This window comes from Gymnoscopelus braueri, assembly GCF_963280865.1.
Source record: "Gymnoscopelus braueri genome assembly, chromosome: 22".
In the NCBI taxonomy this organism is placed as follows: Eukaryota; Metazoa; Chordata; class Actinopteri; order Myctophiformes; family Myctophidae; genus Gymnoscopelus; species Gymnoscopelus braueri.
Window position 1 is genome coordinate 20,889,911 of NC_137624.1, and position 23,867 is coordinate 20,913,777.

The following is a 23,867-nucleotide window of genomic DNA, read 5'->3' on the forward strand; positions in this document are numbered from 1 at the left end:
GTTTACAAATGATTTTTGTCTGGGTGGGTGGGTGGGTGGACAGGAGCTGCACTTTGTATATCTGTTTGTATAATGATTGCAAAATTCTTTGCAAGCACATTGAGTCTCTCTCTACAGTATCTGTCAGTAGAGGTATAGAATCAATTCTGTCATATAATTTACACAATTCATTCAATTTTAAAGAGTGTACGAGTGAGAGGCCGTTTGATTAACAGATAATAATAGTCTTTATTGTCCCCAAAGGGATATTTGTCTTCACAGTCTGTTCAACAACAAAAGAAACACAACCATAGCACAAAACAACATATCACACAACACAACACCAAGACAATACATGACATCCCCACTATACACAAAAAAACATCCCATCGGCGAGGCATTTTGTTTAATGCCGAAATGGCTGAGGTGACAAAACTCCTGCTAAAACAAACCTTTTCCCACTTCAAGGTTCTGTATCTTCGCCCAGATGGCATGAGTTCGAAGTAGCGTTACAGGGAATGATCAGTGTCATTTGTTATTGTAAGTGCTAAGCTTGTGATGGCCTTTTTGTTCATATCAGAATAATAATCCGTATAAAAATTCCGTATTGCTTCCATAATCTTGGAAGCAATACGGAAAAGTTTGTTTTTGTCAGACATGGACGATATAGTGAAAAAACATGGGGAACGATACGAGATATGTGTGTGAGAGAGCAAGAGACACAATACAGAGAGAGAGAGAGAGACGTAAGGACTCACCATTTAGTTAGCAAATCTCCCCAGGTCTCCAGGATCTTCTCTGCACACTCCTTAGAAACATCACCTGACCCACTCAGTAATGGCTCGTCATTATCTGGATGGAACACGCACACGCACACGCACACACACACACACACACAAATAAAAGCCAAGTTTAGATGCATAATTGTCACAATTATGAAATTCCTTTCATAATTGTGCTCATAAAATGAGCTCATAACTATTTTCTTTCTTATGTGTAAATAGTAAGGAATGAGAATTTTTAAGTATTCCTCTTACACATCCCCGTGTACGATAAGATTTTATTATGAGATTATTATTATAAGCATTCTACAGCTTATGGGTGATTTGGGTACTTAGCGCAGACAAAAACACCAAGGTTAGAGGTACAGTTATTGTAAATTGTCTCTGTCGGGTGGAAACCTCATATGTCCAAAATTGTTACTTTTCAGGACTCAAATAAAAAAATACCAAAAGTAGCAGATCTATAAGCTCAAAACGTGTCACTTCGCACCGCGTTTCGCGCTTGTGGATCTGCTACTTTTGATACTTTTGTGTGACACTATAGTGTGATCAGCCAGTGGTTCTCAACCAGTGGTCCGGGGATCACCAGTGGCCCTTGAGGGGGTTCCAGGTGGTCCCCAGCTAAATGATGGAGATACGGGTCCATTTGGTTTCATTTTACGATCTCAAGAGTTAAATTATTGTTAACAAACAGTTAGAACATGGAGATAAGAGGTTTCTGCCCGACAGCAAACGAAATACCGACTCGAGTGATCCCTACGCAAACAGTTTATAGAGAGTGAGACTAAACTCAACCAAAAGGCCAGTAGACCAAAGACAAACACAGACAGACGAACACAGCAAGACGGCACACATGTAGACACAAACACACTTCTGAGTTCTGTAATGCCCTAATTTGTACTCTCTGTCCTACGACAGTGTCCCGCGCCTGAAAATAGCTGATCTACAAGCTCGCAACGAGTCGCGTAGCTTTTGTGTTGTGAGCCTGTAGATCTGCTTATTTGTGGCGAGGAAGGAACGCCGTCGTACGACTTAGTATAAATGAGGCCTTAACCCATTCATTCCGGGAACTCTGTCATTTTAGATTTCTTTGGCTATTCAAAAATAGCAGATTTACAAGCTCATAGCGTGGCACCGAGTGCCACGCTATGAGCTTGTAGATCTGGTATTTTTGAAAAATCGTGAAAATTTGTGCAAATCTTTGAATATATACATTTGTAAAGAGAACATTTTTAACTCAAATCTTTGCTTCTGGGGATTCTACAAATGTCTTCTAAATCCTAACAGTTTTCTGAAGAAAAAAAATTGAAAATTAAAATTGAAAACTATATTTGAGTCAAAAGATTTCCCTTTCAAAAATATATAATATTCAAATATTTTCACAAATGTTCAAGATTTTTCAAAAATAGCAGATCTACAAGTTCATAGCACGGCACTCTGTGCGAAATTTCGGGTCTAATTCGGTCTAATTCGGGACTAATTTGGTTCTATTTGACCAATATAAATCAACTTTTTTATTTTTTTTTGCTGTAAAAATATTTGTATCAGCGCAGGCGGGCCCCCCCTGCTGGTGGCCCCCCCGCACCGCATCGCTTGCTACCCCTCCGTTACGCCACTGGGGTTAACACTGTTTGAACTACTGTGGGATTTCTGTTACAGAGGTTCACAAGACTATTTCTGGTGGGGTTTGTTTATGCCACAGTGTGGGACGATGAGGAGGCTGAAAACATGTGGGGAAAAAAACAACAACAGCGTTTATCTGTCCTCTAGTCGAGATGAAATGAAAAAGTATCTTTTTAACAATAATCACATCCTCCGTCATACTGTGCAACAATTTAACAATATAGCCAAAAACGAATCAAATAAATGTATTGGATTCTTTTTTACTCATTCACTACCAAGGACTTAATAGGATGTGTTTTTTGTACAAACACCCAGGCTGCCAAGGAGTCGGACGTAATTGACGTAATTTAGTTTTTTTTTGGTGGGGGGGGGGGCGGTAGAATCCAGAGATGACCCTTCCTCACCTTCCTCTTCATCATCCTCGGGTGGCGAGGGCACCGTGGCCCCCGGGCCAGTGGGCAGGATGCCAGGGCTGGCGGTGGTCTTCCTCCGCTCTCTCTCCGTCTCGCTCTCCAAACTCACCACTTCGTACAGCGTGTCTGAGGAGGGACTCTTACGCTCCTTACGCTCCATCTGAAAAGAAAAGAAAAACAGTAAGGAAATGTTGACTGCATCTCCTCTGTAAAACATTGACCATTTAGGGAGCACAAAACTGGTATCAAACAATTAATTCAAGAGAATATCAAGTGTCCGTCCTGTTAAATCTTTAACCACTTAAACCATTGAGTCGCGAGTAAATATCCCTTATTTTCGATTCCTACATTTTGTTTTTAATTATTATTATTTCAAAAGGCCCCCAAAAAAATTCAGGATTAATAACAAATATATATTTTTTAATAATAATCTACAAGCTTGCAACGCGTCGCTTCGCGCTGCGTTGTGAGCTTGTAGATCTGCTATTTTCACTAGTTTGGGTCCCGGGCAAACGTCTAATTTCTCTTTTGGGTCTCCAGCTAAAAGGTTTGGGAACCACTGACTTAAACCCGACAGTATAGACTTCAGTTGGTCCGTACTTGGCCCCCTCCCTTTTTCCCTCCACACCAGATCTCTTCACCGAAAACAGCCAGTCAACAAGCTCACAACTCGTCGCAACGTGGCGCTTTGTGAGCTTGTAGGTCGGCTATCTTTGCCGAATATTCGCCTCTTATGACACGCCCAGAATTGGGACACTAGGGTTCATGTGGTTAAGGATTAATCCGAGCGCATTATGCAAAGTGTCATTACGGACGTACAGTACCTGTCGTAGTTTAAGATAGAAGGTCTCGGTGTAGCTGCGCTTACTAAAAGGCCAGAAGAGCCTGTCGTTGGGGGAGCAGACTCTGACCCGCGTCTCCAGTAGAAAACGAACTGGTTCCTCTACCTCCGTTATCACTAGGTCCACTGCTGTCGTCATGTACATAAACTTATCTATGAAAAGAATGAGAAAAAAGGATGATGATCAGTGTCACTGTTAATTCAGATTGTTCAAGCATTAGATATACAGTACATATTGTATATTCAGATTATCTACCAGAAATATGACTTATAAATGCAGTCTCCAGCATCATACAATATCACACAATATCATACTAAAGGAAATGACAAGGAGCGTTGCCTGACAGACATCACTGAGCTTTGACTGCAGCCACTTTCTAATTTAAAACCTGTATAGCGATTACAACTTGTTTTTCCAAAGTGTTTTCATAACCTGTTATTTTTATAACACAGCCCCCCTCCTGATGATGCAGATGCCACATTTAAAAATCCAGGGATTTTAATATACATATGGGCATTTGCAGTTTTAAGTGTACTGTGTTGTGCCGTTTTTTCCTAATAGAATACTATTAGGATTAGTATTCTATTAGTGTTATGGAATTGTCTTCACCTTTGGGTCTAATGATTAATTCTATTTATTAGTGTACTCAATGTATTCTTACTTTGTATACGTACTGTAAATAAGCATTTCCTGTGTGTTTTCAATGCCTAAATGAAGGTTCATTAGCGTTTGTGTTAATCTGGTCTGGAAACAATATTGTCACCTTTAGGCGTCTCCTCATTCACAGCCTGGAACTGAGGCGTGTTGGGGTTCCAACTTCCTGTGATGATGTAACACTTCCCGTCAGAGCTCTTCCCCATTGACTCCTGGAGAGGAACGGCCCCGTCAACGTGAGTACAGAAATGTTCCTGTGCGTGTATGCACTTTAACAGACAAGAACACACAGCCATACACAAGCAAAAACATACACACCGTGCACTGACTCCATTAGCAGGACACTGCCGGGGAAAGACACACTGCAAAGCGTACAGCTAAGTATAAATCCGTCTTTACAGTGCATTTATGAGCGGGGGTTCCCACTATCCCCCCCCCCGAGTATGAAGTCAGAGCATAATGGATGCTGTGTGTGAATATGATCAGAAAATACCTCTTTTGCTTATTTTCTGTCCTTATATAATGTTACAATGTCAGATGTTCATATTAAATGCGGCCAAAGTTTAAAATAATGATGGCAATGATAAAGTAATCCCTGTGAGCAATAAGCTCAACATTCAGACTGCTCTGAATGCTTGGTTTCCGAGGGTTTCTTCTACAAAGTACTTTCAGAACGACCTGTGATGCATTTATTTGCCCACGTTGTCTCTACATGGTTCTTCTCATTCATCCAAAAAGGGAAGTTGGCCAATAAGAAGACAGTGGGCTTCTAGAGAGGGAGGGAGGCCTTAAAGAGACAAGAGCTAATACAGCTAGTTCCAGACAGAGGCTAAAATGAGGGGCTGCATAAAGAGGGCTGTGTCCATCAAAGCGTTTTATTCCTGAGGCCAGCGTATGTTTTGAATTGTTTTCAATGGGAGCGCGCTGTGTGTTTAAACCATGCCACAAACGGCAGCAGCATGACGAGGCACTGAGCAGCTATCCTGCGATGAGCTGTGCACATTCGACATATTTATCTGGTAGCAGAGAGTTGACACAACATTCAACTTTGGGTAGAACCCTGCGACCGTGACTTTTTACCTGGTCGGCCAATCACGGTGAAGAATGGGCAGGGGACAGACACCACAAAAGTCCATCACAAAAGTGCCGACATGTTATGAGACAAAGATAACAAAAGTGTCTCAAATGAAAAGTCACTCGGCCTCCAAATCGCCCTCAAGCACTCGCAGGGGGACGTTTTAGACGAGTGCCTGGCGTTTTCAGCTGGGAACGCTTTGGTGGACACAAGATAAATAAGGATTTTTTTTTTTACTGTGAATCATGCAACGCTACTCTAGTGGAGTTCCAGATTCAAATAGAATAGCTGTAATTGAGCATAAGAGGCCCACTTTAAGTGAATTTAAACTTCAACACATCTTTTCAATACTTGCAGCCGAGCATCAATAGCCGAGTATCATAGCCACAGGTTTTCAAGAATTAACCCTGCACGCTCATCACCAGATGAAAGTGGTATGTTCTGCAGATGTACCGCATAGCTCTACTTCTGTTTCAGTGAACCTGTTTTTAATCGTTTTATTTTCGGTCTAATCTTAAAGGTTTAATGACATTCACTTTTACACCACATTCAAAGTCTTTGTCCTGGTCCTTCAAAAGTGTACAAAAAGTTTTAAGTGAAAATTCCATTCCAGTGATCAATGGCAGGTGTTTTTCTCTCACATTTCTAAAGCCTTTTCAACTGCAATGAAAAAAGAAATCTTTGCCTGCGGGTGTCGCTGGTGAGGGATTTTGCCTGTCAATCATCGCCTCTGCTCCGCCCCCCCAAAGGAAAGGATAGGGGAGGGGAGGGGCGAGGAGGAGAGTGGGCGGGATTATTCGACAGTGACCTCACTGTCGAAGGGCCAAGCTCAGATTACTTTTCAGCCTAATTATTCAGAAAACCCCAGACCACAGAAAATCCACTGAATGTTTTAAGTTCAGGTTTTTTGGGTGTAATTGAGGTCATAAAACCCCAAATAAAACATTGAAAATAAAAAAAGTGAAAATGAATGTCATGATACCTTTAAGCTACGGAATATTCAATAGAACACTCAACTAACAATTACCATCACTAACCAACTAGCGCGCACTCCATTACTCACAAAGAAACATGCACAAACACACACAGTGTCACCCACCAGATCGAGCAGGTGCATGTCGCTGTTCTTCACATTTTTCCCTGGGCTTAACAGGAGGCCAAAACACCTAGAAGGCAGACATACGTGCACACACACATATGCACACACACACACACACACACACACGCACAGGAAAGCGAGAATAAAAGATGAATATAGAGAGCATACTCAAAAGAAAGGCAATAAAAGAGACGGAGAGGATGAAGAGAACAAAAACAAGACATGATAAATCTCTTTTTAAAGTGAGACCAGTCCTAATACATCATGCATACATTACCACCAATAGCTTCCTGGACGTATCCTCTTTAACACAGTCCAGAACATGCAGAACATTAAACACAGCGCTTCAACAAAGTCCATCTCCTATCCTGACCTGGTCCAGACCTTTCCTAAAATAATAACAAACCACCAACAGCTTCATTACTGCCTCTCGGGCCCTCACATCAATCACCAGCTTGCGACAGCACCGGAACACTTAAACCCCGATTGACAGACAGGACGTACATACGTACGTACCTGTATATGGAAGGAGCGGCATTCACTCGGTAGTGTGGGTTTACCTTATAAGTGAGCAAGCAGTGCCTTTGTTATGAATGTCTGGATTTCTTTTAAGCCGACGCTTCTCCACTGAAGCGGCTGGAAGGACCTAATCTCTGCCAAATCTCGAACCCCTTTTTACTGAATCCTTTCCACCTTTTTTTCTTAAAAAAAATTAAAAAAAATCATACTTGCTCCAGATATTTTATCACAAGGTTTACTTGACAGCAAGGGAGCGCAAGCCATGTTCAAACTTTAGAGTACATAAAGCAGACCTGACCGTTTTGGTGGCTTCAAAGTGTACATTATTCTATTTGTCGTGGTGACATTCTGCTAGGGCTGCAACTGTCGATTATCTACTTTGCGGTTATTCTATAGGTTACCTTTTCGAGTTTTTTTGGATGATTAAAAAAATTATATCAACAAATCAACGCTGGAAAACAATAGATTTTATTTAATTGACTAATTGATTCGTCTGATTAACCTCTTAAGCACTATTTTATACATTGTCATACTAAGACAAAAATAGCCAGTCTACAAGCTCACAACATGTGTGTAGAGCAGCTATTTTTGCCGATTCTGAACGACACCAAGTGTAAGTGGTTAAAAATAAGTAATTGGTGCCGGTTTCCAGGGAGGAAGCGAGAGGTTGCTGATCTGACATCAGGTGCATGGCACATTGTTCCACAGACTGGGGGCTTTGACTGAGAACAAGGTCTCCTTGTTGGAACACTGAAACATTCAGGCACCCTCGGGCAGAGCCTGTGGTGAGCACTGTAATGTCTGTAACAAGCCCTTTTAAACTACATAAGGTAGACAAGCCGGGAGAAGAAAAGATAAAAAAAGAAAAACGTAACAGGAAATAATAAAGCAGGGGCTGCGTATAACCTCATCCTCTGTTCTTTTAGACCCAATCAAAACATTGATTTTCAGAATATCTGTAATGTGTAAGCATTTTCGTTAGCATTTCACAACAGGAACACTGTTGACGTCTGTCTAGCAGCTCTTACCACTGTCAATGCAGTACAATATAATAAGAATAAACAATAAGAGAAGCCAGTGATATCTCTGGCAACAAATATCTTGATGATTTGTGTGTAATATTCCTATCTAGGCCTATAACTAACCACTAACGGTCTTAAGAACTGATCAAGTCGTTAAGTCATCACTGTTTAATGTACTGTAAACAGCCAACTGTTCATTACTCCACATTGATCTATGACCTGAAACTGCAGCAAACAAATACAGTGTATCCTGGCTCATGCTATGCTACTGCAGACTTCTTTCCTAGACTGACATCCTCTCTTCACTGCTGCCTGCAACCTTTACCAACAATGTAAAAAGTAAAATATTAAAAATAATAGAACATGGTGAACTGCCCATTCTTCTGAAAAAACACTTCCTTTTCTACGTTTTAAGAGGCAAACTGGAGGATTTTATATTTAGACATGATCAGAAATAGAAGTGAATACAAATGCAGTGCACTCAACTAGGATGCTGACATTGCGCATTTGTGTGTGTGTGCGTGTAGGGGGTGAGATATTACCTCTCAATGGCCAGTTCTTTGTTGGAGGACTGCTGTACATAGATGACAATTTTCTTGCCCATGCCCGCACGCAGCTTGAAACTTTGCTTGTCTTTGTCTTTCGCCACAGCACTAAAAAGAGACATATAAAAGAGACCCTGTTTGTAATACGGTCAACAGTCAGAATAAAAAAATAAGATGGACACATCGCCGAAGATAAGTTTGGAGCTCCTAAACATTTTCACACCACCATCCACCCATGGAGGTACTTTTTTTGTTTTATTATATTTACGTAATTCTGAACACATCTATTCCTTAACCCATTCAGTCTGGGGACGCATCTCTGGTCATTTTAGATTTCTTTGGCTATTCAAAAATAGCAGATATACAAGCTCATAGCGCGGCACCAATTACCGCGCTATGAGCTTGTAGATCTGCTATTTTTTTTAAATCTTGTAAATGTGTGCAAATCTTTGAATATATATTCTTTAAAGCGAACATTTGTAACTCAAATCTTTGCTTCTGGGGGTCCCTGGAACAAAATATTTGACAAATGTTCGCTTTAAAAAATATATATATATTCAAAGATTTCCAAGATAAAAAAATGCAGATCTACAAGCTCACAGTGCGGCACTCGGTGCCGTGCTATGAGCTTGTATATCTGCTGTTTTTGAATAGCCAAAGAAATCTTAAAATGACACAGATGCGTTCCCAGTCTTAATGGATTAACAGGAACAAAATGCTTCACATATCACATATAGTGCGTCTCTGCTCGCATACCAGAGTTGCATGCATGCAGAATGCAGAAAATAATCAACAAATAATTAATGAGCAGGAAATGTGCATTTGCTCAAAATAATCCTCATCATGTATTTTTGTGGTTGTTTTCCAAACAAGCTGAGTATTTGGCTGTCAGTGAACGTGTGGAAGTCTAAATCTAAACATAGAAAGATGGGTTGCAGAGCTCTCCTGCTAATGGCAAAGCAGAGATAGATTTCTTATCTGCCCTTTTTTTATTAAAAAAAATGTTTTAACCACTTCAACCCCAGCATACCTATTCTGGAAGGAGCATTTGCCAAAAATAGCAGATCTACAATCTCAAAACGCATTGCGTCGCGTTGAGCTTGTAGATCTGCTATTTTTGGCGAAGAGATTTGGTGTAGACAGAAAAACATCTACATCTACTGGAGCAAGCATGGTGAAAGACATTTTCCCCTTTTTTGTTTGTTTTGTTTTTCTTTGTTTTTGTTCTGCAATCTGTGGTTACTGCCTTGTTTTGATTAGATTTTCAGTTAATATGTGCTTTGTACATTTTGTACAGCACTGTAAGAAGACCAAGGGCAAGCTATACCACAACATTATTTGTGCTTCAAGAAATTCAGAATCTCAGATTATGCATGTAGTTGTTTGTGTAAACCTGCTGTATGTTACTGCTGCGACTGGGTTCTTTGATAACATGCTTGGTTAGATAAGGTTTGTAAATGAATACTGCACAATTAACAGCAGTATCCACACGCTGTGAGATCAATAAACCACCGTTGGGCTGGGTGGAGAGGTAATAAATTAAGGGAAGCATATGTCTACGCCTCTAATAAAAATATGCCCGATACAATCTCTTCAGAGTTATTTTTAACATTTCACTGAGGGACATGTTCTTTTTCAGAGTGTGTGACACTATAAAGATTTGGCAATGCAAAGGGAAATCATAGATTCCCTTTGTTTCCTAATCCTGTTTAATGGCTTAAGAGGTTGGAATGTCGATAGACATCACACACACACACACATAGCCCGACAGACTGGGACACTGAGGCTTAATTTATGCTCCATCATACAATGATGTTGCACGGCGAAAGCAGCAGCTCTACAAGCTCACAACACGTTGCAGTGCCAAGTATAACTCAGGAAGGCTTTAGGGTTGGGGACAAAAGAATTGTTGAATTGTTGTCCACACAAGTACAGTATCAGCCCATTAAAAGCATTTGGGGCATTTTAGCTATATATATATATATATATATATATATATATATATATATATATATATATATATATATATATATATATATATATATATATATATATAGCACAACATAAGTTTTTCAGAAAACTCTTAGGAGGCCAAATACATATAATTTTGGGGGTCCTTGGCCATGAAAAAGTTTGAGAACTACTGGTTTAGAAGGCATTTGTAAGAATCGGCCTCAGGTCTTAATGGGTTAATACAAACGTGTGTGTGTGTGTGTGTGTGTGTGTGTGTGTGCGCGTGCGTGTGTGGGCGTGCGGGTGTCACCTGAAGGTGCCCTTTCCATCGTCCTCTTTGATCTCTAGGCTCACAGTGAAGGTGAACAGGTCCGTGTCCGGGGTGAGGGGAGCTGCCAGCTGAGATGACATCAGTGTCTTCTTAGCAGACCGCCGGAACGCTGTGGCAAAGCTGTACAGTATCCTGCTAACCTGCAGAGGGACAACGGCAAGGCAGACCCCCACACACTCACTTCAATACAATTTACAATTTAGGCCAGAGGTCTTCAAGGGGTTACCTCACATCTTTGTGTGACATGATATTTTCTTTACATTAACCACTTGAACCCTAGCATTCCTTTTCTGAGGAGAACTTTAGCCAAAAATAGCAGATCTACAAGCTCGGCTATTTTCGGCCGAGAGGTTTGGTGTAGGGGGGAAAGGAGCAAATCAAGTACTAAGTATTGAAGGCTTAAGTGGTTAAATGTCTGAAATGAACAAAAAACATCAATTTACTGATTCAATTACATTTTAATGATAGTCTGATGATAGTCAATTAACTCATTCAGTGCCACATGACGTCTAAGACGTCACGAGGCCTGACGCCCTGAGCGCCAAAACGTCATGAAAAGACGTCATAAAAAAATTAAAAAAAAATAAAAATGGAAAAACATGTTCAGAACCCAAGATATGATGATTTGAAGATTTGCTGCTCCATTCACTTCTTGTTTAACTTTTTACTGAAAAAGGCTGTATCTCGGCTCCTAAGCACTTTTTTTTTACAATTAATTTTGGTTGTGGCACTCTGAACCAAAATTCCATAAATAAGCATGGCACTGGAAGAGTTAAGCTATCTATGAAATCTATGAAAAAGTATAATCTGCAATGTAGTGGGGGTCCGTGCTTCATCTCTCTCAGCTAGGGGGTCCATGGGCTGAAAAATGTTGAAGACCCCTGATTTAGGCACTTAGCATCAGCATTCTGGATCAGGGGCACACCTGGGCGCTCGTGGCCCACCCACCTGACCACTTCACATTCAGCTGCCGTGTTAAATCAGTTTAGTACCACAATAAATATATATAAAAGGTCATCACACAACCATTGTTGAAGGCTCTGAGTAACTGTATAAGGAGCATCGGTAGGCTAAGGGTGTGAGTGAAGACATACCGTTTCTATTGGCACTGAACAAAAGTGTGTGTGTGTGTGTGTGTGTGTGTGTGCCACACGTGCATGCAGGAAATTGCATTGTACAGCTTGCTCTTTTACACTATTATTCACTTATCCACACACACACACACACACACACACGTGTTAAGGATTGACCCCCAGCAGGGATCCACATCACAGTGGTTCTGCGTAATCTCTAACCCCAGTTCACATCAGAGCTGGGGGGGCAAGTGACTGGAAGACGGTGTCGGGGAAACTGCTGTTATCAATAAATGACAATGCTCTCCTTTTGCTTTCTATTAGAGACCAAAACAAAAACAGCTTGTGACCTCTCCTAACACAATGCCTCCGCTTTGTGTTTCGGTTGGACTCGGAGATGTTAGAGGGAATCCTAGTGACCATGTGATGTGAGGTTGTTTGTTGAGGAACGAACAACGGATATTAACCACTTAAAACCCTCTATTCTTAGAGAAACAGACTTGAGTTACAACTGCACTTGGATCTCTTCCAATAAAAAAAAAAAAGGTAAAATTATTGTGAACACATTTTGCTGGGGACCCCCTGGAACCCCCCCAAGGACCCCTAGGGGTCCCCGGACCCCACTTTGAGAACCAATGGTGTACACAGTTCTATTTTGTTCCGTTGTCATCTATTCTTGGACCAACTTAATGACCTCAGGGATTATGGTCACAGGAACTGTCCTGAGATTGTTGCCTTTCTACATTTTTAAGGACATTAGACAAAAAGGAAGAAGAAAGTTTGAAACACTACACAGAATTTCGTATACAAGGCACTGACATATTGTTCTCTGGGATCTCAGAATTTTCTTTTTTAATTTCTTATTACCAAATAAATATCATGGTTATATGTCATGGACAAGAACTTGACACATCAATGAGGACTCTATTTTTGGAATATTAATTTCTAATCATCATGGTAAGGTAAGTAGTAACTACACAAACCAAACCTCTACCAAAGTTTAATTGCACTTTTAAGTGGATTATAACAACACAGACATTAAGAAACATCCTTTGCTCTCACATTATGTCAACATTCTCATTGACACAGGCTTTTCTCGGAACAATGTTATGGATGAATCCAAGTCATTGGAGCCTTACTGAAAATGGCACAACTCTAGATCAGAGGCTAGGTGGGGTAGTGAAAACAGGGGGGGTGAACCCCAGGGGTCCGACATCATCTTCTCAAATACTGCCAACGTTAGGGACCTTGGGAGGCCTGGCACAAGGAGGTAGAGTGGTTTGATTTATGCATGAAAGGTTTCACTCCAAAAGTCAGTGCTGGGAAAAAAAGTTACCTAACATTCATTAACAAAGGCCCCTCACACTGCGCTATTATTGTATATTTTAGTTATTTCTATTTACTATTATTACTAATGTTACTTGCCATTTTGTCTTGCTACAATGGATGGAGAGGAACCGAAGCCCAATAATTTTACTCTCATATACTTGTAAATGAGATGTAACAAATACAAATTATTGTATCTATTTATTTATTTTACAATTATGTGCATAATTGCCGATACTAATGTTATGAAAAGAAAAGTCAGTCTGGCTCTATTGTAGAGGACTGGAGAGGTTATTTGCAATGGGTTTGGGGGCTTAAGTGAGGTTTGGTTCCAATCAGTGAGACTATTTATAAGAAAAAGAAGCGATGCAAGTGCTTTGGGAGAATGGAGAGCAGTGGGGGAGAGATTGGAGACAGGTTGGCTGCTGCAGGGCCTTTACGCTAGAGAGTTACTGTAGGACAGCAAAGCTGACCGCTCAATGAGGGAGGGTGAGCACAAGGGGGGGGGGGGGTGCTGGATAAAATGAAGAGCTACATTGGGGGGGGGGGCGTGTGCGTGTGCATGTATATGTAATGTTAACCACTTTACACATTCCCTGCCATTGATCCGTATAATCCAACAATTGACTGCCATTAACGGAGATCTCCGTCAATTAAAAATAAATCATGTTTTTAGTGATTACGCTAGAGGGCGCTCTTCGCCAGCCTATGAATGATGCCTTGACTGCGAGAGAGCGATAGAACCGGAAATGACGTCATCCCCCCAAAAATAACCCTGTCCACTCCTATGTTATGATATTTAGAAAAACACATCTAGCTCAGAGGTCTTCTCCCAGAGTGTGTTTTTTGATGAAAACGAGCCATATTCAAATGCCGATAACAACGGAACGGACGATCGCGGTTAAAATGTTCTTGTTCCGGTGGATAGAAGAGACCCTCCCTAAAAACGCTGGCAGTGGCGGATGAATTAATTAACTCATACCTGGCAGTGATTGTATTAAGCAATTTTCTATAAAGATGTGACCATTTTTTAAATATTTTAACAACACAAATCTTGTATGGGGGTCCCTGGCACACGCAGCCAAATATACATTCATTTGGGGGTCCTTGACATGAAAACGTTTGAGAACCACTGCTCTAGTGACAGTGAGGAGAGTTTCTACACCGGGGGGGAACCTCAGGTCACTGTGCACTGAGGCACCACTCCAACCACCGGTGCTGAAGTGCTGAAGTGGACATTCTCAAGTGGACTCCTTCTCCACTTCCTCAGCATTTTTGCTGGTAAAGGATTAGGTGATGAATAAATAAGAGTTGATTTGGGATATCTTTTTTTTGCGAGGTGGGGGTGCAGACCTAGACATGAAAACCACGCTGATGCAGTATAGTTTGACGGCTATGCTGCAGAGAACTCATAAAGGTCAAGATGAATTCAAACAGGCCACCCTAGAGTACCAAGTGCATGGGTGTTATGTGAGGTGAGGTGGGGAGATTTTCATGTACATCTTATTTTTGCCGTGACTGAGGAATGTATGAAGAGCTATTGCTCCCCCTATTGTTCACTACCAGAACAGCAGCATCGTTAACAGTAATGTGTGTGCATGCTAACGTATGACACAAGACAAAAAAGCATATTCTCCCCAAGCTACCCTAAATGCGTACCACATAATCCCAAAGTCCGCAGTTTGAGACCTGTGTTGTTTTCACGCCTCTCTGCTCTCAGTTTCTTATCTCTCTAAGTGGTAAATGGTGCATTTATATCACGCCTTAACAATGTGCATTACATTCATCCACTCACACACTGACGGCAGATGCAACCATGCAAGGTACCAAACTTGCTCATCGGGAGCAATTATGGGTTAAGTGTCTTTGCTCAAGGACACTATGCCACTAAGCCCTAAAGGAGAACCTTCTAATTCCCAGGCAGCCACTCTACCTCTTGAGCCAGTGCTGCCCTCGACACTATTTATAAAATAAATAAGTAAATAAAGGTAAATAAAGAGAATACACACAAGTGAAAATTGCCGATCTACAAGCTCACAGTGTGTCGTATTGCGACGTGTTGTGAGCTTGTATATCGGCTATTTTTGCAAAAAATGTGAACTTTTTCTTGAGTGCTTCACAATCATGTTACATGTGTGACTTGGCTATTATTTTGTGCAACGTGTTCAACGTTTTGGACTATTGCTTCAAACAAGTGCTCACGCTCCCTCCCTGTGAACTTTGGCACTCCACTAATGGGGGCCCAGACCCCTAGGTTGGGAAACACTGCTATACATGACTTTTTCAGAGTTTAATAACAAATTTGTTCTTACCGCCTCTTGGATTTGGCAACGGAAAACATGGATCCTGAAGATCTCAGCATTGTAGTGGCTCTCAGTGAAGGCAAAGCAGTCACTCTCTGGTGTGCCGTCATGGCCACGCACACAGAACAGGATCTTATAGATGGGGTAGTTGGCGATCTCCGTACTGGTAGCGGGGTCCAGCAACCTAAAGGAATTGAGAAGAGGGTTCGAAAATGGTTACCAATCTGACAGATTTAAGTATGCGTGAAGGCGTGTGTACCTGTGTGAGTGCGTACACGCCGTGCACATGGCATAATGTTGCCATATTATGTAACCCTGATATCGTCGCTGTTAGGTGGAAACCTTATATGTCAAAAAACTTTATTTTTAATTTTTAATTTAAAAAAAGCAAAGATAGTGCAAATAGCCAATCTACAAGTTCACGAGTCGCGACGCATTGTGAGCTTGTAGATGTAGATCGGCTATTTTTCACAACTTTTGTGTGACACTCTTGTATGATGAAGTAGGGCATACATTTACAAAAGAACATAAAATGTGAAACATGGCGATACAAGGTTTCTGCCCGACAGCAACGATATACTATATCTGACTAATGCTGAAAGGGGTGCGCCACTAGAATAATAATAACTTACTAGTCTTTGCATATTTTCACCACCCAAGTGTGCCTTTCAGTTAAAATTAGCAATGCACAAAAACCAGACACACATACAGGTTCCCCCTACCTGACAGTGCCTTCAGACACGCCTGGCACAGACAGTGTGACATCCAGGGGGAGTTGGCACTGTCCTCTGAGGATACTCATCATGCGAAGGGCCTCTACCTCGCTGCGAGGAGCATTAACGGAAGCGCAGCCCAGGTATGTCAGCTGGCTGAATACTACACTGTCCTCATCTGGAATGGGACTCCCAGGACTGCCTTCTGACGATGACTCGTCTGCTGCAAAGGGGGAGAGATAGATAGATAGATACCGTGGGGGATATTTACAGTAGGTAGCAGTGACAGCACAGCAGTAGAAGTTACAGATACAGGCCACAGAAGTACAGTAGGTGCAGAAGAGTAACACCACAATAAAGACACCCTTAAAAACATTAATAAAAGCCTACAGATGAATACACCCTATACTATCATCCTGCCTGATGCGGCTGAGAGTGTAGCAAGGTAAGCCTATAGTTATGACATCAGCACAAAACACAGGTAACATTGGAGAGGAGAGGAGAGATGATAAAGGAAAATGCTTGTATCGTGTTTTGAAGAATTGTGCAAATGTGGGAATGTGTAAAAAGGAAATACGCTGCAAGGTCAGAAACTATGAAACTTTAAAAAAAAAAAGACATACAAAGCAAAAAGAAGAAAAAAAACTAACTGATCACAGGAAAAAGTGAGATTGTACAGAGGACACAAGCAGAAGGAATGACTTATTCCACTCAGAGAAAACATATTCATCTAAATAAAGTTCATCATTATTAACTGATTTCCTTCCGTTTAGGCGTCCAAACCCTATACTGTCATACTTAGTTAACCGGGGTCACCCTCCTTTTTTCACTCCAAGTAGAGCAGATGGGCTATTTTCTCCAAATGTTCACCCCAGAATAGAGACACTACGGTTCATGTGGTTAATGCATTTGCTTTCACAGTTGAAGCGCAATCAACCTTGTGGGCCACCGTAATATATTCTCTTATGTTTTGTAAAAGGCAGGAGAGAATATAAAATAACACCACTCTACAACTCACCTCGGTATGACCTCTCATTCAGCTCACTCTCCTGAGCCGTCTGAACTGGCAGCACCATGTCCAGTTTGGGTGGAGGTGTGCTTAGAGGGTCTGTGCCAGGTGGTACAGGTGATGCTGTACTGGAAAGGCCATGGTCCCCCCCACTGAGATGGTCCATTCCCACGTCTGGTCTCGGTCTAGTGTCAGCTACTGACGGATCCATCAGGACATCCTCTAACTCCCTCTGCAGCTGCTGCTCACTGCCGTTCCCCACGATCTGACACACACACACACACACACGTACGTATGTAGAACAAGGCATATGTGCACGCATGTGGGAACAGAGACATGCTCGTGAGAGCCCGCACACACACATACACACACACACAAAAGTAATAGGAACATTCACAAGTGAAAACACACAAACAAAACAGCATACACACAAATGGTAGACATAAACCAGGATCACTGACCTACCTTTAATCAGCTATAGTGGCTTACATGTAATTATTACAGTAGGTCTAGATCAGATGCAGTATACCTTACTCTTCCAAGTTGCAGTAATGTACACAGATTTGAGATTTCACTAAGTGGAGTACATTACAGCCATGTTAAGAATCATCTGTAGTAGAAGAGTTAAACATTTTTAGCCTTTATTGTACAAGTGTTTAAAGAAAGCTGTGTTATATGCAAGGAAATATTAGTGATTAGATGTGTAAATTTAAGTGGCGATTTTGTGTACCTGGCTGTGCATAAGCTTGTTCCAAAACTATCCCTGGCAATCAACAAGCAAGCTTAAGGGTTGATTAACCAACAAGCCATACAAAAGACAGCAAAGCGTAATTTCTCCTGCCTGCTTTGGCAGCAGCCTGGTGTGAGGGAGACAATGCCAGGAAACGGCAGACTCAACCTGCAGAGGGCACCACAGAGCAATAAGCTGGACAGAATGAATTTACACTAGCATGGAAATATGATTATCTACCCTTTTGGCACATGTGATCGTTTCATGGCTGATTACAGAGCCTCAAGGTTCCATTTCTTCATGTTTTGAGAACCATGAAAAGATCACATCTGTGACACTTCTATCATGTGTTTCTGTGTGACAAACAGTCATAACAACACAAGAACCTTTATAATGTTGTACTGTAGCTGTAGCAGGATGGATACTACATCTCTAGTGTTTCTAGTCCCAGTCTTATAAATACAGGGATCATACACAAAAGGAAATTAATTGTCTGTGCTTTTATTTTAAAAGCACGCTTCATTTAAAATGTACTTCAAATGCCGTACCACAATATTAAATAGACCTGCCGCTTCTGTAACATTCTACACCAGCTAAATAAAATTCTACTTCTGCAGTCTGGGTTAAATTCTGACTACTTTGATGTTGGGGGGTGCCACTGACATGTCAGTCAATCACACTAGTATGATGGTACATTATTCATTATTGGTAAATATATTTCACGCAAAAATCTGCCTATGTCCGTTATACCATATGGATGCAATACAGTATACAGTGGGTGCAATTCTATTTATGTATGAATGAATAAGTTTTCTTCCTGAACAAGTGTTTTGCTGATTGTATGAAATGTGTATAGCGTAGTAACTCTTGGATTAATCATTAGCCAAGAAGATGAGGTGGTGAATCGAACAACAATATAGAACGCAATGATCGAGTACAAGCTCTTTAGCTGAGCCAGAGCCTTGATGTTGCCTCTGATTGTTCAGACTGGTATGAATTATTGTAGACTTATCAGTGTCGTGCCTGTTCTAATTTGTCGGATGCCGGGAGGGGCATTGTTTTCATCCAGTTTGTCTTTGCCTCTCTGTTTGCTAGCGACAAACAGACAGAAAGCCTGTACTGAAAACGGCTGCATGGACAAACGTGAAACTTTCAGGACAGGTAGGCATTGGTCCCTCGATGATCAGATTACATGTTGAGGGGGGGGGGGGGGGGGGACAACTTCAAAGAAAAACGTCTAAATCTTTTTTTAGCAATGAGGTAAAAAATTTAAACTAACAAAATATTTCTATTTCTATTTCTGAGCTGGGTGGGTTAAATTAAGCAGAGCCTGACCCACCTCACAACATAGGAGAAAAGCTGAAGCCCACCTGGTGTTTCTTTGGTTTAACTACTTAAACCCTATATACTCTGCTGTACTGTACGTCAAATAGAGAAAATATACAAGCTTGTCGATCTACTATTTTTGCCAAGTGTTTGCCTATTTTTGCTGAATGTTATGACATACCCAGAATAGGGACGCCCAGGGTTCATATGGTTAAAGGAGGGCGGGGTTTGTTGTGCCTGGCACCACTTACTTTGTTGTAGTGTGTGTGTGCTGCTTTGCAAATGTGTGCAAATGTGTATTAGACCAGCAGATGACTGTGATAGTTCAGTAGAGAAACAATGTGTATGTGTGTGCAAGGATAAGCTATGGACTTCTGTCCTCATACTTATATCTCCTGTGATATTAAAAACGGGATCAATTATCCCCAATCCCTCATGAAAGAGGCTTTTTAATATTTCTAATATTATCGAAATGCAGTTAACGAACGCAAACGTTTGCAGTTCAGATTTGAAAAGGAAATTAAAAATGTGTTTCCTTCCCCCTGGTTGTCAGGCAACAGTAGATTCTACAACGAGTCCATATACTGTAAACAATGAACATTCTGTTTCAAAACCTCCGGGGTAGGCCTGGTTGATTTCAGGTCTTGCTAAACGTCGGGGCTGTGGATGGGTAGCGCTATACTACTGTGAAAGGGTGGGTCTATTACTAGGATCACGGAAACAACAGAGTACAATGGGCTAGCGACGGCCAATCACTCAACAGCCAATCAAAATACAAAAGGGCACAAATCACAGACAGAATCACCACGGTATCACATCAAAGACAAGGCGAGAAAAGAGCTAAGAGCAAAGTGCTAGACAATGAAAAAAACAAAAACAGAAGGAACCGAGCCAGATTTATACTTTGTCATACGACGGCGTGAGCTTGTAGATCTGCCATTTTCAGCCAGTACGACGGAGTATAAATTGAGCATTACACTTTGTCGCATGATGGTGTCGTAAGGCATAAATGGCTGATTTTCAAGCAACACAATGCATTGTGCTCATCACTTAAAAGTCAATTATCTAAGCCGGACGAGACCTTTGTGCGACAAAGTTTAAATGAGGCTTTAGAGGGACACAGAGAGAACGAGAAGGAGAGAGGAAGAAAAGAAAAGGATAGAGAGAGAGAGAGAGAGAGAACAGACTGACCTTAAAGCTGACCCCTTCCTCAGAAATCACCTGCATAACAAACAACAAGTTTAGAACACACTGACCGCTCGCTGACTGGATGGACTGGACTGACTGGAGGGTGAGGAAATGTGCATCGACAGTGCAGCATGCTTTTATGAGAACCAAAGTATGATATTATGAATGGCCATAATGTCAGTGAATGGGGGTGGTTTCACCACGATGTCGGTACAGTAAGAATGCATGTAATGTGGGATTTCCTAATGGCAGTCGCAGAAATCACTAAGCTTTAGCTACAGTACAACAAACCGTTTCTGTTATCCATCTACATAATTACTGTGTCATCAATATGTGCCATTATGATTAATTTTCTGGAAACAGATCAAACACATTTTAGTATGAGTTTTCTGCAGCAATTTGAAATTGCCACAACTTTTAATGGCCTGATGCCATCGTCTGGCAGCTTTCGACACAGAGTCTAAAATTAAATTCCCAACACAAGCAGCTTTACAAAATACAGTCCAATAATAATAATGGTGTGGTCTAATGGACACTATAGGAACATGTGAGCCAATTACATTATTAAAGGAAATGTGATAACATTTTTGAACTGGTAAAAGATCTTACTGTATGTGTACAAAATGTGAGGAGAGGAGAGGAGAGGAGAGGAGAGGAGAGGAGAGGAGAGGAGAGGAGAGGAGAGGAGAGGAGAGGAGGTAATGTGAAGCCATTAGGGACTCACACAGGATAAAAGCTAGTAAATGTGTCTTTCCATAGCATCCTCTTCACTCACTTAGTGAAAAGTCAAATCTGCGCCACTCAAAACTCTTTTCTCTGACAAGGGGTTCAAGCCACACTAGGACATACTGTAAATCACCCAAAACTAATTGTTTAAGCAATAGCACCCAAGAGGGAGTGTTTCATGGCAAATAAAATCCCAGCTCTGTCAAAGAGCAATACAAGTGTTGTATTGCTTTTATACAACCGTTTTTAAACGTAATGTAATTCATATTGTGAATTAAACACAGAGCTATCAAGGTTTGACGAAGAGTTAATTCTGCCCTGTTTATATGCATTGCTAAGCAACTCCTAGCTATTACGCTATGGCAAACAATACATGGCTCACTGCCAATCTGATTCCAGAACTAACGCTTTTATAATGAGCAATATCTGCTAACTGATTACTAGATGCAGAACCAAGCGTTTTGCCATGATAGGCAGAACATATTAATATCTGACTGGTGATTGATGGGTGATGTTGCCCTAAAATTAAGCAAAACTTTTCCTCACTGACAAGCTGAATAGAAAATGACTTTTCTGACCTTGTACATAAATATCAGCTGGTGTTGCAACAAGTACTCCCTACTACACAGACAAAACAAATAGACCTCTTGAATGTGAATACGTATGAAAGGCAAAGAATAAAAATGGTTGGCTTCAATGGAGTGTAGGAAGAATGAATTGAGTAAACAGAAATCAGTGTGTTCAAAAAGATGGAGAAGTGTTTTGTGACACAAAGCAATCGGTATGTCGACTTATAACACAGTTTCTGATGAGATGTTTTCAGTTGAGCAAGAATAAAACAAAGATTAAAGGACCATACCGGTGGTCTGGCATGTTTAGCCCATTGACTACAAATCATGGTACAGTATAAATAACCTAATGTTATTGCTGATAGTTTTTCACAGTATAAGTATATCATAGTAGTTTGCTTAATTTTCAAGGAAGACCATTTCATTTGACTGTGGTATGAAAAGCAACTTACAGATACTTGAAACTTGTGTCAAATTGTAATTTGTCACATTGTAATTTAGTACATTTTAAAGTGTAAATTGATTTGTTAAAGTCCAGCCAAAATCTGTCGATTTTTTTTTTTTGATTTAAGGAAACTAGTTATTTATGTACACATTTCAAACATCCATGACGTATTAACCACACTGTGATGTGTGCATACATGAGCATATTACAATCAATGATAGAATGTATCAGGGTGTAACGCTTCTGAAATCGAATAATAAGATTCATGAGCCCATGATGTGTGAAAAGGTCTGCTACCTGACCTGAACCCGACAATGTATCTGACATAGTAGGCCTGGGCCACAGCCAAGCAAACCTTAACCATAATGTGTTGTGTGAACAAAACAATTGTTATGCGTTTCTGATGAAATGCGGGCGAGGAGCTGGATAATAAAATCATTTTCATTTTTGGTTTGACAATTAACTGAAACTCAGCCTTAATTGTTGAAAAGATTGACAATGACCTTTTAGACAAAAATGTTGAGCAATACTTTCGGCAATGGTGGACCAACGACCACAGAAGAACAAAACAAAAAAGTTTGATAGAGCTCACTGTAAAACTTCAGAAGTTGGCTTGCTGTCTGGTTCAAATTGTTTTCAAAACACTGCGATTCAATGTTTGCAGGCACTGCAGAACACCTCCTTTCGGTGTGCACAAGCCTCCAGACAGATCGTATTGTATTTTCTTCTTTCTTGTTCTCCAACGCCCCCCTCCCCCCTCTCAGTAATTGGTCCACATCATATGTGGCCAGTGTTTCATTTATTAATTTGGGTCCTTCAGTACTTTGCTTGTACGGCAACCACATCGAGACATCATGATCATAGTTACATTAGAATTCTTATAATATATATCTTAAGTGTATGACTGTGATGAAGGCTGTTGAAATAGTGCAAGACTTGGCAGGAGGATTCCTTTCATTTTGTATATTGCAAGTGATAAATAATTAACTTGGCTTAAAACATGTGAACTTTTTTTAAATATGCAGTTCAGCCCATTTTTCAGAAATACTACTAATTTCCACTAAGTGAAACTGTGGGTATGTGTGGTGAATTTTGTTGCAACTACAGTAGGTTGTCTTATAGCATTTTCACTATAGAATTTCAAGTATAGTAGCTCTATCGTTTGTAGCTTGGAGCTACAGTAGCGACAACAAGTTAAGGGTTTGATAAAGCATATAGTTAGGGCTGGGTCAGTCTGGCCTTGAACTAGCTCTCATCTCATCTTAGTTATGCTGTTATAGGCTTTCCTGATTCACTGAGCTCCTCCTCCTTCATCTCCTCCATCCTCTCCACCTGTACACATTCATGTCCAAGTAAATTGACTTCTTTCCTGGAGTTTTTGTGTTTTTTTTGTCCCACAGGTTTCATGGATTGTGACTGCGGACTGCAGATTGAGGGTTTCCATAGACTATGGCTGCGGACTGTAATTATAGTGGTTATTGTTATTAGTGTTGTTGCTGTGCATCTCTCTCCCCCTCTATCTCTTTCAATCTCTCTCTCTCTTCCTCTCTCTTTTTCAACCCGACTAATCATGGCAGATGACAACCCAGCAAGGGGCAGATTCTGCTCAAGGTTTCTTCCCG

At 40.9% G+C, this 23,867-nt stretch overlaps 1 protein-coding gene across 2 annotated transcripts in view; it reads right to left on the reverse strand.

The window, feature by feature from the left end:
• Positions 1–23,867, reverse strand: part of rabgap1 (RAB GTPase activating protein 1) — a 123,607-nt gene that overhangs the window by 82,186 nt on the left and 17,554 nt on the right. The window contains exons 3-13 of one of the 2 annotated variants that reach the window (XM_080419584.1): positions 20,509–20,538; positions 17,271–17,526; positions 16,262–16,475; positions 15,549–15,723; positions 10,817–10,977; positions 8,551–8,661; positions 6,468–6,534; positions 4,403–4,505; positions 3,622–3,791; positions 2,789–2,957; positions 738–831 (exon numbers count right to left, since the gene is read on the reverse strand). In XM_080419584.1, coding sequence (XP_080275710.1) covers positions 738–831; positions 2,789–2,957; positions 3,622–3,791; positions 4,403–4,505; positions 6,468–6,534; positions 8,551–8,661; positions 10,817–10,977; positions 15,549–15,723; positions 16,262–16,475; positions 17,271–17,526; positions 20,509–20,538 — 1,550 coding nt within the window. The remainder of the gene's footprint in view (positions 1–737; positions 832–2,788; positions 2,958–3,621; positions 3,792–4,402; positions 4,506–6,467; positions 6,535–8,550; positions 8,662–10,816; positions 10,978–15,548; positions 15,724–16,261; positions 16,476–17,270; positions 17,527–20,508; positions 20,539–23,867) is intronic. The other variant, XM_080419585.1, reaches the window with a different exon arrangement.